This window comes from Saccoglossus kowalevskii, chromosome 18 (genome assembly GCF_978046115.1).
Source record: "Saccoglossus kowalevskii chromosome 18, keSacKowa6.1, whole genome shotgun sequence".
Lineage (NCBI taxonomy): Eukaryota > Metazoa > Hemichordata > Enteropneusta > Harrimaniidae > Saccoglossus > Saccoglossus kowalevskii.
Window position 1 is genome coordinate 25,108,086 of NC_140658.1, and position 17,535 is coordinate 25,125,620.

Genomic DNA, 17,535 nt, shown 5'->3' on the forward strand with positions numbered 1-17,535 from the left:
TTCCATTAATAATGAATGACGTAAAGGAAGGTTCCCTCATTCTTCCTGGGCGACACCCCTACCGAAATAATGGAACATCCAGTTTGGTGGGGCATGTGATGTGCATCTTGAACATTGATTATTCGACTTTAGTCGGCAGTATACTATATCATCGTCATCACTCACATTAATATATCCACGTATACCTTTAGTGCAACCACAAAACCTACTCAACTCCCGCCACACCTAACTTAATCTTGATATTTATGTTGATCTACTAGGAACTAGGATATCATGGCAGATCTGGATCCCGATATGTACCCGGGCATGGATGATATGTGGCGTACTGCTATTAAAGCCGAGAAACACGATGACCCACCGAGTGCAAAGACAGTCTCGATTGTATTGCTGTATTTAATAGTACTACTATTTGGCATTGCAGGTAAGCTGTACACGCAACTCAATATGCTTTTTTATTTTATATGGTACATATATTATAATAACAATAATGTTACGATTCAAATTCTAAATACCGGGTTGGTCTATTTTAAAACCAAAGAAATGCCATTGCCTGGGAGATACCCACGCTGCAAATTCTGGTTGTTGAATTGTTAACTGCTCGAATAATGCGTTCTTGTGTGTCTATGTTTATACAGACTATGATATTGCTAATAGTTTTATATGTTGCAGAAGCTTTCAATGTGTGGCAACATGTAAAACAATAAAATATAACGGCACAGAACTATACGTACATACTTACATACAGCGTTGCATTACAGTGAACACTGAAAGAGACGAATTCAGAATCTGCGAAACGTTGGTGTCGGGTCTGTAGTACAGCTGTTATTAGGGATGTAATATATTTGTCATTCACTCATTCACGTTATATCAACGACGTATGTGCGCATATAGGATCTATACCTAAGACTGTTTTATACATGGACGTATCATGTACACACCTGCACTAGTTGTAACAGACAGATCGATGCGAGGCAATTTGATACAAAGGCGCTTAAGTGGGTACTATATACAACAAATACACTCCGCAAATTAAATTACGAAAATAATTGGAGCCCCTGTAATTAGAGTTCCCATAAAATAAAATAAAAGTGACATACATTCTCCGCTAGCATGTATATATTTCTATTTCAGTTGTTCATAATAATGTTTTGTTCATGGTAACGCCAACAACCATCTTTCTTGCATAGTTGTTTGGGCATTTTACAGTTTTCACACACATAACTGTTCTGCCCTGGGGCTGTGAAACTGTGCAACTGTTAATGTGTCTCTAGGAGATTTAGGAGAATCTTTTTATTTGTACGCACATTAGGAACTGGTCATTTTGTAGGCATGTTACTCGGAGCTTTTGAACCGATATCCGGAACACCTTTTGATATTTTATAGACAGTGACACTGCCAGCGTTTTCTCGTAAATTTCAAAAAGCATTTAATGTAAGATCACAAAAGCAGTTGCTGTTGACGTCTGTCACCACCATCTAAGAATGAGAAGTGCGCATGCTTTTTTTATCCAAGGCATATTAATGGTTGTCCATCGTTGCATTCTATGTCATATAAAAGATCTAATATATTTCGGTAATGTGATGATTAATAAAGTTAAGATGATGTTTCAAAAGAAGCAGATGGAAAACTGTTCTGCGTAGAGACGTATTCAACCTTTTACACAGTTTGCCTCTTCCAGCTGCCGTAATCCCAGTTTATCCCATATTACGCGTAAAATTAGCTAAAGATCCATGTTAGTGTATAAATAACTACTGAAACGGTAATATGGTATATGAATATGATTATAAATTACCAGATTGAACATTGTTTTACACTTTAAAATGTTTTGAGTTGAAGGGTTACTAGGCTTAGGAGGTGAGGTAATACCCAGAGCCACGTTTCTATCATTATAAACATGTGACATGTTAAAATGTGAAAAAATAGATTGAAATGCTGGTTTGTACAAGATCTGAAAGTATTAATGTGTTACTGAATTATTGTTTGAGACTCTCTCAGCCGTGTCTCAGACCACTGAAAGAACAGAGTGGTAACGGTATTTGAGTCTGTAGGATGCGTGCTATGGCAGTGCTTGGAGGTAGTTTATTGAATCAAGCTTACCCGAATATTTGCAAACGTACTAGTATTGCGTTTGAAAACATAAGTACGCGAAATTGAGCTATTGTTATCATTTAATGTTTAGTAGATATTTTCTTTGAGCCTAAAAGGTATTTATTTATAATTTCAGAACACATGAACATAATCGACTTTTTAAATTCTTTGTTTAGCATAATAATTGAAATTGTGTAACTAATGTGCAACATTTTAAGTGTTATATGTGTATAGTATTAATGCAGTTATCAGTGAAATTGAAAACATACTGCACGTATAATACAATTTCACCAATTGTAATCGACATAATTTTATCGTCGTTGGTGCTGATACTTATTTTATTGTATAGACCACCTACGCTAGTAATGTAGAAGTAGATATATAATTATCTATCTTACATTGTAAATTAAACATGTCTGCAAGAACGAAATGTTGTTTCCTTATTAGTTATCGGGTTAGGAACACTTGTTTTAAATTGTATATTATCACCCAAAACAATATGCTTTATGCAGGGATCGACCATATTGTGTTTTCAGCTCGTGTCAACGTCTCCGTGGTGCGTGCATGGCTTTTAAAATGAAAACGTAAATTTAGAATGCTTGTACTTCTCTGTGACAATAATTACCTGAAATGTGATCCCAATTTAGAATAATTAAACAACTTTGCAAAGATGCTTACTAAGGATACAAAAACAATGCTCCAGTCATGCATAGTGAGTTTATTGCTGTGTATTTTTTCAACTTATTCCGCGCAGGTATGCACTTATATATATACCCACTTGTGCTGTGTGCCCACGCGTATACTCAGTTATTTGTTCCCATGTGCACTTATTATATGCAGTTGGGCGTAGCGGAATAAGGTGTTACTTAAAAATGTGTTTGCACAATATTTATTTTGGTATAATATCAAGTTATAGTTTAATGTGTGAGTGTTACCAGTGGTTTTAATACTATTATACTATTTATTGAATAACCCATGCTATCGCTTTCATACTTGTGATTTGTAGTAAAGCAGTGTTTAAAAATAATCCCGCAACATTTACTCGTGGGTTGATGTCAGTAGACATGAAGAATTATCGGTTTTGTATCAAGTCGCGCCGATAGTGAGAATTTATGCTACTCGCAAAGTTGTGTGGCAATTCTGTCTGTTTTTGATACTCCAAAACGCATGATTTTTTTTTAATTTACAATCGATTTTTCTGAGTGAATGATTAATAACTTTGATAATAAAAACATCTTCTGGTGGCGTATGCTATAAAAACAAGTTCGACGAAATATGACTTCAAACTACGTGATATGTATTTTTCAATCTGTATGATAGTCATTGCGAAGATACGCACGTTATACAACTGATAAGATACATAATTGGACATGTGCCTACTTATGCTTTTAAAAAAACCAACACGAATGGAGATATTCTTTTATCGTATGTTAATAATAGACGTAGCCTTACAGGGAAACTGTACGTGACACGTTAAATGATATGCTCGTATGCTGAACAGAATAAGATTTCCATATTTAGAACAAATTACACTTTCATGTCATTACGAGCATAATATAGCAAGCAAGTTCATTTACCGCAGTTTTTGTCATTTTAGTATATTTCTGACTTCTACGCCATGTACATTGATACTTTCCTGAGCTGAGACACGTTTAAAATAAATTTATAACTGGGAGAATATGACTACATCTTACCAGTAATCTGAGAATGACGAATTGACTGATATATCTATATATATAAACACTATACGAGAAAGCAATGCGTAAACCTTTTGCTGGATAGCGTATAAATACATACACCTTTTTGTAAACATAGTTTTCAGCTTACTGTTTGAAACTTGTTTATTGCTAAGCAAATTAACCCTAATTCCCATGTGATCTCGCGAGCCTTTAAATTGACAGAGACATTTACAGAATATGTGATATTGATACATTCAATGATGTTAACGCTTTAGACCACATGCATGACATTATGCCCACCTAAAGTTGATAGGCATGACCAGTGAGGTGTTAAATTGCACAAGTACATATATAACCGGTTTAATTATAGATTGATCTGCATTTCCCGTTCCCGGTTTTAGTAGAGTGATTTCCATCACTTCTGGAGTAGACAAATGTCAGAAGAGTGAGACATTAAATTTATCGAATGCTATTACTCATGCAATACCTAATCAGAATTGGATGCATATATCACTTGTATGTTCCCAGTGTACTCGTAACTTAACTAGAATGAAGACAGTTTTCTTTTCTAGATTACTTACTGCGTTTCTTCGTTCGTGCGTGCAACACTTTTTGAACAGTGAATACACTTACAATTCAATAAACAAACTTAACTTCAATTTAACCAAAAGCACCATAAAATAGGGCAGACAACTACAACAAACATAGAAGTGTAATGAAATAACGTTTCATGCGAAGTAATATTCTATTACGCAAATGTCCACAACCATCATATCACAGATTATGTAGCCCATTTTTGAATATTTGCAGCATCAAATAAGTTTCGAACAAAATAGTTCTGGTACCGCTCTTCATATACTCTGATGTACACTTATTGTTATTTTCCTTGACTTGCATAGAGTTACAATTACAATGTATACAATTCGTTTGAAACTTACTAGTGTGTGCCCTGCTACGCATTATGTAGCATAGGCAAGGTACTTGTTTCAAAATACACCTATTGATAAACATAATCAATATTTTTCTAGAATTTTGTATATATTTGAAATTTGTCTTGAAATAGTCGACACCTATTATGCACATCGAACGTTCTAAATCTCAAGAGACGTTAGATCAAAGAAAATACCGAAGTTGCTACTGTATTATCCAATGTCGTCGATTTAACAATTAACAACGAGCGTGACATGCATATTGCCACTTACATGCTATATTTTCTTTTTATTTACACAGTTAAACTAATTGCTATCGCATTAGTTAAATGTTTCTAAATTACCCTGGCCCCTGTTGGTCAAAAGTCGCCATTTTCCGCAAAATAGGCGTCAATAAATTGTATCCGACGTATACATATAATGTCGGAATCGATGACAGCGTCATTAACGAGATTGATTTTCAATTCTCTGAGATAACGCATCCATATGTGTGTGTGTGTTCACATGGCCGATTTATCGAATTGAAAATGTAAAATTAATGAACAGGTCCATCCGTCACTTATTCGTTACTATGCACTATGTAATAAATGGAGAACATTTTGTTCTTATATAAAATCAAATATATGTCAACTCCAATTGATTGTATTAAAATTTAACACATGCGGGACACAATGCAATGTAATGAGAAGTCCATGTAAGTAATGAAATATTGTCTAAAAATTAGTTTTCTGTTTGGAATATATATCTGAAACAGAACCACTCATACACTCACAACTCTGTATGTCAGCATAAAGCATAAATTTAATGCTAGTGTCTTTTTGAAGTCAATGCAAAGAGCAAAGATACTTGCAGGATTGTATCTGATTGGTTACCGAACCCTAGCCCCTTACAGTCTGACCAATCAGAGAACAGCTTCTTTGTGTTTTCGATGTACAAAACTTACATACACATCAATCGAATAAAGTTTACTACATGGCAGAACATTCTTAGGAAGAATAATGACATGTGATTTGTTTAATATAAACAACATAAATGCATTTATAAAACATCTCGTGCACAGGGTAGTGAGTTTTCATATGCACCATCAGAGTTGTTAAAAAGGTTAATTCAACAACAAGACAGTGAGTATTTTAACCGAGAGCAATCTTTAGTGTATGTTATCAGAGCTTACTTTCGGTAGGTACTACTTTCACTGTCATTAGTAGTATTATTTATTTAGACATTTAATTCACCTCGTGATGAGATAGATAAGAAACGACATTTGAATGTAGAGAGGCAATGGCATCAGTATAGACTCATATATTAACGTTATCAGAGATACAATTTCGCATGAATTGATATGATGTAATACAAGATTAACGTGTAGTGAAACGTGCACTTTTAAAAATATCACTGAACAATAACTTCTTTAGCTAATGTTCGATGTAACGATACGAATGTAAACTCTTGGTAATATATGTTACAGGCAATGCATTGGTGACAGCGGTGGTGGCAGTAAATGAACACATGCGAAGTGTAACAAATATGTTCATTGCACAAATTGCTCTTGGTGACATCATAATGCTGCTCCTGGCCATGCCGTTTGACATCATCAGTAAACACGTGTATGAAGTAAGTTATTTAGTGAAACATATTACAACAATATACGAGATATAAGTACTGCGATAATGAGATAGTGTACACACATTAGAACACGATGTTTTATACATAGTATGTGTGTTCCAAGCAACAGTTCAGGCAGTAAATAAACTTCGGCTAGTGGTTTCGGCATCTGCACTGCGTATATCATACACTGTTGTTGATACCAAGAGTACTACGGTAACCCAGAACTTAACGTATGTATGTATATGTGGTTACAGGATTGGAGATTTGGTACTGCATTTTGTAGGAGTATGTCGTTTTGTAAGGACTATTCTCTAACTATCACTATATTAACGCTGACAGTCATGAGTATTGATAGGTAAGTATTTAGGATAATCATGAAAATTGTTCCTCGGTTAGATAATTGATAAACATTATGCATTCTTGCAGAGTTACCACTGTGCATCTATAGATCATACAAAAAATATATTTAAATGTATGTAACCATGGTAATTGAAACAATGGACATGATAACTGGAACAAATGGAATACTATTTGAAGGGAAAAACAGGTCATGTGGCTCCTTCCGCTTCAACGTACAATCTGGAACTTCAAATTATCTATGTAAATCATTGAAAATTTGTTCTTAAAATCGGTTTTTGTAGGTGTTTTATACTATCCCGTGAACTCAGAACATACAGCATTCGGACTATGAAAAAGTTCTTCACTGTAGCAATCATCATTCAATTGCTCTCCGTGTCTGCTGCCATCCCAGCGTCCATTTTCAGTAGTGTGTGGCGTGAATCTAATCATACCCATTCAAATGACAGCGCCGCCAATGCGTCAATTCGTGTATGTAACCTTAATGACGGCTCATCAAATTTGTTACGGGTTTCTCTCTCGCGTGTTCTCCTGTTATATGTTCTACCACTAGTAATTATCAGTGTTTCGTTTACGAAGATCAACGCGTTTCTTAGATCGACAGAGGCCCAGGTTTTGCTATCGACAAATAACAAAATCGTGTCTGCTTGTAAGAGGGCGTTACACTTACTTATTACTCTGGTGGGATTATATACTGCTCTGCTACTCCCAACTGTCATAGACACAATAGTGTCATTTTTCATTAAACGCGTTTCGTTATATGACAATAAGTGGTATTCTCTTTACGAATTCCTCGTGGATACCACATTCTATGCGATAGGTGTATATAAACCGGTCGTTTATTCCATCATGAGCGCGAACTTTCGTCGTGGTTTCTGTGAGCTGACTTGCTGTTCTTCGCATAGTTTAGGGAAAAGCAGCATCGAGTCCAACGATGACACGTCAACTTTGGACACCAATGAAATATGGTTCAACAGTGATGGCAGCGAAAGCAGCGTACAACACGATGTGGGGGACAGAGTGTAATCTCAGTTGGATTCTAAAATTGAATTCGAAATGAAGGATGAATTTTATCAGAATGGGACTCGCGTACTGAGATGGTATAACCTATAGTTTGGGTGCGAGGCAGTAATTCCAGTTTTTGATTTCAAACCTTGTTTCGATAACATACTTACCCACAACGTCTTGTGGAAGTACATGTGCGAGAAGTTGTTTCATATTACCCAATACTTGAGGATCGGCACTTCACATAACCAAACCAGACAGCACTCGAAGAAGATGTGAACTTATACCAGATTCAGTGTAACTCAATGCGCCTCTGCCATACATGTTTATTTTTAGGAATCTTAACAAGCCTATGTACATGGGACATTTTTATATATTCTTTGCATCCGTCCCAATAAAAGCTACCTTCCGGTCTTGAGCCTTGAAGTACGTTGTAAAACAATGCATGCTCCTAAGCATCAATCATGAATTTAATCAAAAAATGCAAATAACATGTTTAATGTCCACGTCCATAGACAACTCAAGCAAGCAATCATATATTGCTATATATTGTTTTGTTTTTGATGTCATTATTTGTATTCATTGTAAGTATTTCTTGTCCCAATTGCCTCAGCTGTAAGTTAACACAAGTGTACAGCTGCAGAATATTCCTCAAGGCCACTGTTAAAGGTCACGTCATGTAAGTTATCTGCATAATATAACACTGGTATCAATATGTGCGATAGAGATCAAATTCTAGGTCCTGAGTCTATTTAAATCAACCCCTGGTGTTAATGGTATCACAAGATTCAATGGATCCTTAGAAATGTTTGATCTTGGAAATTATTATGAGAATACGCAATGATAAACAACCTGGACAATTACTTATTATCTCTTTCACATACTCACTTAGTTGCACTAATAAGTCTAAACACGTAAATTTGTCTCGCTATTTAAAAACCATGTCGGTTAATTAGGCATATTTCAAACAGGATTGTATGAGGACTTTCCAGTGATATTTTTCAGCATTTAATATGATGTAATATATAAATGATTCGATCGAATATGGCCGCCCGTAGGACATTTTTACATTACATCACTATTGTCTGCATTTATTTATTAGACATGACTGTGCCGATTGATACCTCATTTACAGAATATAAAAAAGACAAGAAGATAATCTTCATGGTTCTGCGACGTTTCAGGGAAATCCATTTACCAGCTTATCTAACCCTACTTTATGTTTGCTTTATGAAAATTCTGGCTCTCCCCATCTAACAAGGTTTTATTATGCCTCGTCATCTTCCATTGTGTTTGTTCTGTGTTGTCTATTAGCGGCGTATTGCATGATCAATGCCCGTGACCGAAAATTTACGTTTAGTTAGAATTGAACGAAAGTGCTTAAGATATGATTTCAGACATAGTGTTAACTTTAATAATAATGTCAGAAGTAAGCATTCACAAGTTTTGGACATAAAAATAAAAAAAAATATGTTAATGTATTTGAAATAGAACACGTGCAGCAATCGTGTAATGATTCTGATAAAACATATGTCTACAGAAACAACAGCAATTACTTTTTCTCACATAATGAGCAATTAGTTTTTATGGCACAAATGTTAGGTTTTATTACCGGTAATTTATTCATTATATCTAAAACAGTTGAAGTAGAACTAGGTTGGTGTTTCAATTATCCATTTTCTGATGAATAATGGTAAAACATACCGCTGTTTCAAACTAATAACACAGTCGATATATGTATTACATATGTACAAAGCGTCACACTATACGCCTTGCAATTTGAATTCCGTAATTTGTATTACGTTTATCTTAATTAAAACCAGTTCCTGACTTGAAGTCGGTGTTTGCCCGCACATCGTTACGCAAGGTGTTTGCACTTACTTCAGTAGGACGTCCGCCTTTAAAACCGTCTTTTTATCGACTAAACTGGCTATTTGCAATCACATCAATAATCCTATCGAGTAGGAACGTCTGCGTCGTTGAAATGATGTCAAACTAATAATGAAAGCTATATTCGAGCGATTTGAACAACGATACGACACAGTGAATTATTATTGATAAATGACGAATTATAACGATTTTATGAGATAATTACATTTATACCATCAACTCCCCGCAGACAGAAATTCCATTTACTGTAGCTTAGCCGAGTATGGAGTCACCGCTGGCCATGACGGCGAATTCACTCGTTAGGTCGCTGTAAATTACTATCATTTGTTATAGAAAAATTGTTTTCATCTGGATTATTTTCTATACCAGACAAGCGTGAACGTCGCCATATTAATTTAATTTAATCAAATATAAAAGTAACTCAGTACATAAAAAACATATACAATATCGGTATGATATAATGAAAACAGTTCAGATATAAATATATACACAGTTAAACATGTGCATGGTGAACATCAAGATGATGAAATGAAATATACAGTACTAGGTGATATTCATAAGGAGATTAATTAATTATTGAAAACAACCATATGGCAGTACTATCTCAATATGATTTTCAGTTTTCAACAGCTATCTGAAGATAGGACATACGTAGAGTATAAAAGTCTCATTTGATTACTGAATAAAGAGTTCAGAGTAAACTTGCAATCATTATCCATCATTTCGGCCTTTATAGACGGGTTCATTTTACCAATCGATCGTTAAAAGGGCGATCACCGGACACAACAGACAGGTGGCATTTGAATGTTAGTTGCTTGACGTGTAAGTTACCCAGTGATCATTAAAGGGCAGGTGGTCTTTATATTCGTGATCACTCACAGAGGTTTAATTATCTATGTTTATATATGTTAACAGTCTTATGTATCGTTTTTATTACGGCTGTTAATACACCAACGAAGGCTGTCAAATGTGCTTGCTTATACGATGTTACACAGCACAGAATAGTGCGTACATAGCAGTTTTGCAATAAAGACCATTTGATAATTATATAATTAAAATACCTAAAAAGCTTTGTTCCAATATTAAATGCTTACACTATTATTGATTCTTGAAACCATGTGATATAACTCTGCGCCACGCCACGCTGCGCCACGCCACGCCACGCCACGCCACGCCACGCCACGCCACGCCACCCCTACCCAGCCCAACCCCACCCCTACCCACCCCACCCCACCCCATTTTAATTTAAGCTCAGTCGTTGGTTAATCTTTAAATTGCAAATAATTGGAACACGCGTTTGCTAACAATTTTTATTTACAGAGAATGGACTTCAACCGACGTTTGAAACCGCTCTTCATACAAAATAAACACACAGTAAAATGCTTACATAGTCCTCTACAAAAGTCAATTACGTTGTCTTGTTATATAATTGACTTTTTAGGTAGCGAACAAAGAGGATAAACTGTTTAAAATACGTATTAGCTACAGAGACAAGTGTGAAGTACATACAAAACCTAGTCTGTGAATCGCCGCATTGATTGTTGCCTTTGCCAATTAGTCTACACATTGCAATGTATTGATCATAAACCGTCGTATTTACTGAGGGCATATACAGTAATTAGATACAAGATAGAGAGAGTACTTTCAATGTAATTGTGAGACTGATATACGACTTTATACTTGATGCGACGTTGCGTAACCTAAGAGTAGTCTAAGAATATAAATCATATGTATGTGACAGTTCATTTGATGGGTTATGGATCATAATCTCCACAATAATATATTTGTTTTTTAGTTTTAATATTTTGCATAATATTCGTGTTGTTTGTCAAGGACTAAGTATGGTAGTAATATTCGAAATATTAACATAGATATAAATATGTTTTATCACAGTATATGTTTATTTGTCCTGTAAAGCGTTGAGAATCTTAACTTTTCTTGGTAAAACATACACACAGGATAGAGTGTCGCAATTATTGCATCGATTTTCCTCTACCAATGTACTTACAGATGACATAGAAGAAAGGTTCGGGATATAATAGAGGGTATTCATTAAAAGGCATGTAACTATGTAAGTGTGTTCCACTCACATAACTAACGGATATATACTGTTGGTCGCAGGCAAATAAACTACTTGATATTCACAGGGCATACACCACATCATTATGTGACGTTCTGACTTTAACTTCCGAAACATAGATGAAATTAAATACTAGATGATTAATTCACTGTAGATGTCACCTACTTTCTTGTTTGAGAAATATGTTCATCGTAACAAGATCAATTATTATTTCACGCGCGAGTGTTGCTATATAGTTATAAACCAAGACAGCATTTATGGTAATTTCATTTATACTAAATGAGCTTCGACTATGTAATGCTGTTCGTGCACATGTACTGTGCAAGATTTTGCAAATCATAGCGTTTACACGCAAACAATAATAGTAATAGTTTTACACTGTAGTTTTTTTTCTCCATGAATGTATGAACATTGGATACAAAAATCGCTTACAAATAACAGTTGGTAAACATGTTCAAATATGTACGAAATTGTCATCAAGTCTATTTCATTTATTATGTATTATACCGTCTATAGGAATGATACGTATCTTGCTATAATGGACATTGTTAACATTTACAGTCACATAACTCAGCGCTGTGTTTAATAAATATTTTAATAATGTATTTAATAAATTAAATTTATTAACCATTATGCTATACATAACTATTAAAATCAAGACGAAATTCACATTAAATCATGAGGAAATCTACATTAAGAATATAACTATATAAGATGAGCAGTAATGGTTGGGCAGCAGAACATAGCTTAGGTGAAGCTAGTCTAGTCTGATCCCGAATACAAATAGAGCTAAATAATCATTTTGGCGGGCGTTTTGTTAAGAAATAAAATTACATTTATAGAATCTAATAGAAATAAAAACAAATATTAATACAAACACTATAATGTTTTACATGGTAGTTGTTTTTCACCACTGGTATGTAAATGGAAAACTATATGAGTTGGATAAATGTGCTTTTAATGTTTGCTTGAAAATATTGCGATTGGAAATATTTCTAACATGGTTAGGAAGGCTATTCCACAATTTGGTTCCAGAGTAATCCAGGGAAAATTGACCAAAAGTAGTTCTTTTATTTGGGCAGGCAAAGTTTTCATTTGACAATGATCTAGTTTGGTATAAATGGCCATGAAGAGAGAATTACTTAGATCACGGGGGGGATTATTGTTGTACAGATCCTGAATAAAACATGCTAGTTGTAGCTTGCGTTCGTCATAGATGTCAAGAAAACCCAGCGAATGAAAGACAGGTCTTCTATGAGTTAGTCTGATTTAAAACATTATAATGCGAACCAGTTTCTTTTGTTGTTTATAAATTGGATCAAGGAAAGTACGGTAAGTACTACCACAGACATCTAATCCATATCATAAATATGGGAGAATTAAGGAGTTATAAAGTAACACACCACATAGGATGTTATGCGTAACTATGCATGCACTAGATTTCATAATCGTCGATTCTGTCACTATCCATGTATGTAAGATTTTGCGTTCCAAATTGAGCAGACTTTGTATCATGTCTGCAATATGTTTGTCTGATACCATTTGAATATGAACTAAGAACACTTAGATTACAATCAAGAACGTCCACATCCGCACTCTTCCATTGTCTAACACTGGAAACACGATCTTGGATTCTACCACTAGTTCATTCTTTATAACCAGAACTATTTTTTTTTATTTTTTTATTACAAACTTAAATACTGCGGAAGTAGTAGTTTGAACAGAGCAAAGATATTGTAACATTTGTACCGTTCATTTATTATTTTAATGCGCAATGATTTTAAAATTTCTTTTTCAAAATTGTTCCTAAATTATTTTACAGGACGTTATATTAAGACATAATCAAAACAGTTTTTTTTTTAAATCGTACACAGTATCCGTACGGTTGCCATTATCAACTATGAAATGTTCTACAAATTACCAACCACGAGTGCACACAGAGTCTTTGTGTATGCCTTTGGTCCACGCATCTATTTTCAAAGAAAATGACAAAAAAATATGCGAAATCATCTCTAATCGCCAACATTATATACAATTTCATGAAACCATGCACGATGAAACCATGAAATACCAAATATCGCGACAGATGTCGTGTATTGAACATTGAATACAAAACATTACCATGTTGTCATGGAAACTGAACCTTAGTTAAATAACGAAATCAAAGTGTGCTTCCTTACAATTATATATCACGACTAATGTAAATTATATTTGATTAACAATTACGAAGAGAAGAAAATATTAAAATAGCAGCACAATTTAATTTAATATCAACACCAAAATATGCTTGCACCAAGTGCATAGCACATTAAACACGGTTCACTGTAGTTGAAGCTGCATGTCTAAACGTACACACAATATGTATATATAGAATGATTAAAGTACCACATCTTTCTTTATAAAACATACATTTACACATTAATTAATTAATTCTCATTGTGGTAAATTAACGTTACTAATCAGATTGAAGCTTATATCTATGTCTATATCTATGTATATATCTATATATATATTACAATATTTATGATAACTGCTTATAATTTTAAACTAATTTATGCTTCAAAATACGGCACTTTGTAAAACAGTCCACAACTTAACATTGCATTGACCATTAACTTATGTATGTACTTAATCAACAACAAATAATCAATGTTTTGAAACATATAATTTTTACAACCGTTTCATGTAGAGCTGAAAGTACAAAAGTCATGGTCATGATTATGATAAATTCCTGATGATAAACGGTTGCAATATTAACTACCCTAACAATGTATAATGTATATAACATAACCTATTACAAATGTCATGTTAAAAAGTACAATATCACAAAACAATAAACAAATTACTAGTAATACATAAACAGTTTGCCAAATAATGTAATGTGTCATACGGTTATTACTGAATAATAGGGTATTTTAAAATAAAATAAAATCTCTGTCTTGTAAAAAATATTGACACTTTATCGGACCCGGAATTCCAAACAAAATAAAATAAAATAAAATAAAATTAAATTAAAAATAAAAGGCCCAACTTGCAAGAAAGGTGAAATATATTAGTAGTACAAAATATGATAAATAGTGTCATATACATATGCAAATATACATTTTACTGCATTGGAATAGTGGTATTGCGAAAAGTGTAAGAACTTGCCGTGAATGTTACAATATTCGTTGCTTGCCTGGCACACAATTGTAGTTACAAGAACGCATAATGTATTTGTTATCGAACTGGAATGCCGCAAGCTGGGCAAAATGTGTAAAATAACCTCTGTTTGCTTGGCTGAAGGTACACCACAGTCTTTCCGATGACGGGCCGTTACTACAAGCATCATATCGTTCTTTACTAGTTCTCTACAAAGACCACATTACGAATTAACTCCGTAAACATAATTACTTCGTCTCGAATGCAAACGCAGCAGTGTCCCCAAACAATACAGCTAGTAAATGGCTTTAATAATTTATATCAAGCTTGTCAATGATCTCCAAGTTCTTTTGACATGTTTTGCCAAAATCGATTACGCAACTTGATACAACATTACATCTGTTGGGATGTTGCTGCTTAACCAGCATAGAGAATAATTCCATCGAATTAGTTACCATTCAGTACGCATTTCCAAGTAATAAATTACTTCAATTCAATCTCCATGTAATTAGAAACTAGACTTGAAATATACATTTTTTGTTATTCATTTCTCTGAGTCAGTGCTATTCTTAAACTAGTGATCATTCAGTTGCTCAAATTTGACATTCAATATCCATGAATACGAGATCTTGCTTACTTGTGTTCAACATTACGTAATTGCCTCACCATGTTTTAAATAAACTTACCTGGTGTGCTGATATGTGTTCCTAATTGTTTAAACTGTTAGTATGTCAAGTCTGTTGCATATTAGGTCAAATTTACAAACGTTGTATTGAATGGTATGCCTAATCAAACTCAACATTCGTACGTTCTATTATGTCCTGCTACAAACTCTTTAACATTGTGAAATGACCTCAATGTAGTATATTCACATATGAATTTAATGCACGTCTACTTGCAATATATTACATATGTGTATATTCCTCAAGAGGCAAGCTGCAATTGTGTTTGTGCCAGAATTCAGAATTAATAGTAAATCGAGAGTAAGTCACAAGAGGGATTATAGTCATTATATTTTACGTATTCGAATTGGCAAACGTGCGCAATTTACATGAATTGGTGGAATATATACCGCTCAACATTATAGTTGTGTAAAGAACTGTCAAACCCTTTTCAAATAAATGCATACGGTCGGCTCAATTTGAATTATGTATTCTTTCTTCTATATTTTTGTAGACGTCAGACTTACCATATTTGATTATTAATTATAAATTAATTATTAATTAAAATTATAGTTAAATATGGTAATTACAGACCAGTGATTGTTTGTCATTATTCCGTACAAGTATTTGGGGCCCTAGATAACACCACTGAATTGACTGCTATATTTTGTTAACACATTCACATCAGAAAACGTAGACTACGTCATATTAAGTGTAAATCGTGCCAATGCAACTTTCTTAACATAAACCTCTTCTTTCTTGGATGATGTGTTTGCGACATCTCCTTTAGGTTTCGAGTCACGTTTTTAATGATCGTCTTCAAGCCATATGCTTAAAGGTATCTCCCCTGGAACAATAATAAGTCATGAACAAGTACAAGACCTACACAAGACATGTAAAGTATGAAGAACAGGTTGTAGCATATACATATATTCCCATTGCCAGTTTACAGCGCTTGACGTGTGTAAATACATAAACACAACATATATATTATACACATTGTTATTTGCTCGTGACATTTGAAGGATCTATTTAATTCCCATTTCTCCCCAAGAAACTGCGCCTTGTTTCTTTAAAGCGTTACAAATTGCTTAAACAATCGCATTCGTAATTACGGCAATACTTTATAACTAATAGCATAGCCAAACTTACTGTGACCATGAGTCAAATTATTAATGGATAGCCGTTCGAGTTTCAATTATGTTTCGTTAGTTTGCCATTCCATCGACTGACTCTCAATACCATAAGGATATTACAGGGAAACAAAGTATGTACAAATATAGGCGTACGGGTGTATGTACTGACATGCAGCGTGTTTAGCTCAAAGATAGAAAACAATATTGCTATAAGTATCGTACACATACAACAAGAAATGAAATGTTAGCTTTCGTTTTTCCGAGACTAGACCTTCTATGCCATGAAATTATTTTTAAAACAACCATATTAGAAACAATACGTAATCGTTCCAAATTTTGAATTTGCAATTATGTCGTGCAAAACCACAGAACTGCATCTCATTGTAAACCATATTTATCAGTATTGCCCAAATGTCTTTCAAGTGAGGTCATCAAACAATATTACAGTTAGTACATTAATTCACATCACGTCCAATTGAAGTATTCAGTATTTACGTTTATTTCTCAAGAGATAAATTGAAAACATGTTCTGGGTCAGAATCCCCCAAAAAATCCAATCCAATCAAGAACATAAACTATAAACGTGACAGGGGTAATAACGCTAATTATTTTCACTGTACAACCTGTATTAAAACTCTCGCGCGATCTGAAACAGTTAAATATTGAATTGTTATGTTCATATATATATCTCAGACTGGTGCATACATCTCCTTCTTATCAGTTACATGCGAATCTGCGAATCAGTTTATATGGGGGAAAATGAATGATTCGGATTGTAGCTCAATAAACATTAATAGCCTGAGAACAAAATGAATTATTTGTGAAAAGTTAATATGAGGGAGCTAAAGAAATGTTTGAACAAGCCGCTAACATTGAGCAAGAAAAGCCCGAACAGGCAGCTAAAGTTGAGAAAGAGAAAGGACAAAACAAAATTTATGGTCGCAAGGCAGTTTATGCATTTTA

General features: G+C 34.1%; 1 protein-coding gene across 1 annotated transcript; it reads left to right on the forward strand.

Annotated features, from left to right (window-relative positions):
* Positions 1-273: 273 nt before the first annotated feature.
* Positions 274-7,684, forward strand: LOC102802397 (bombesin receptor subtype-3-like). The gene is made up of 4 exons (XM_006820153.1): positions 274-421; positions 6,162-6,307; positions 6,556-6,656; positions 6,943-7,684. The coding sequence occupies exons 1-4, from the start codon at positions 274-276 to the stop codon at positions 7,682-7,684; spliced, it is 1,137 nt and encodes a 378-aa protein (XP_006820216.1).
* Positions 7,685-17,535: the final 9,851 nt, after the last annotated feature.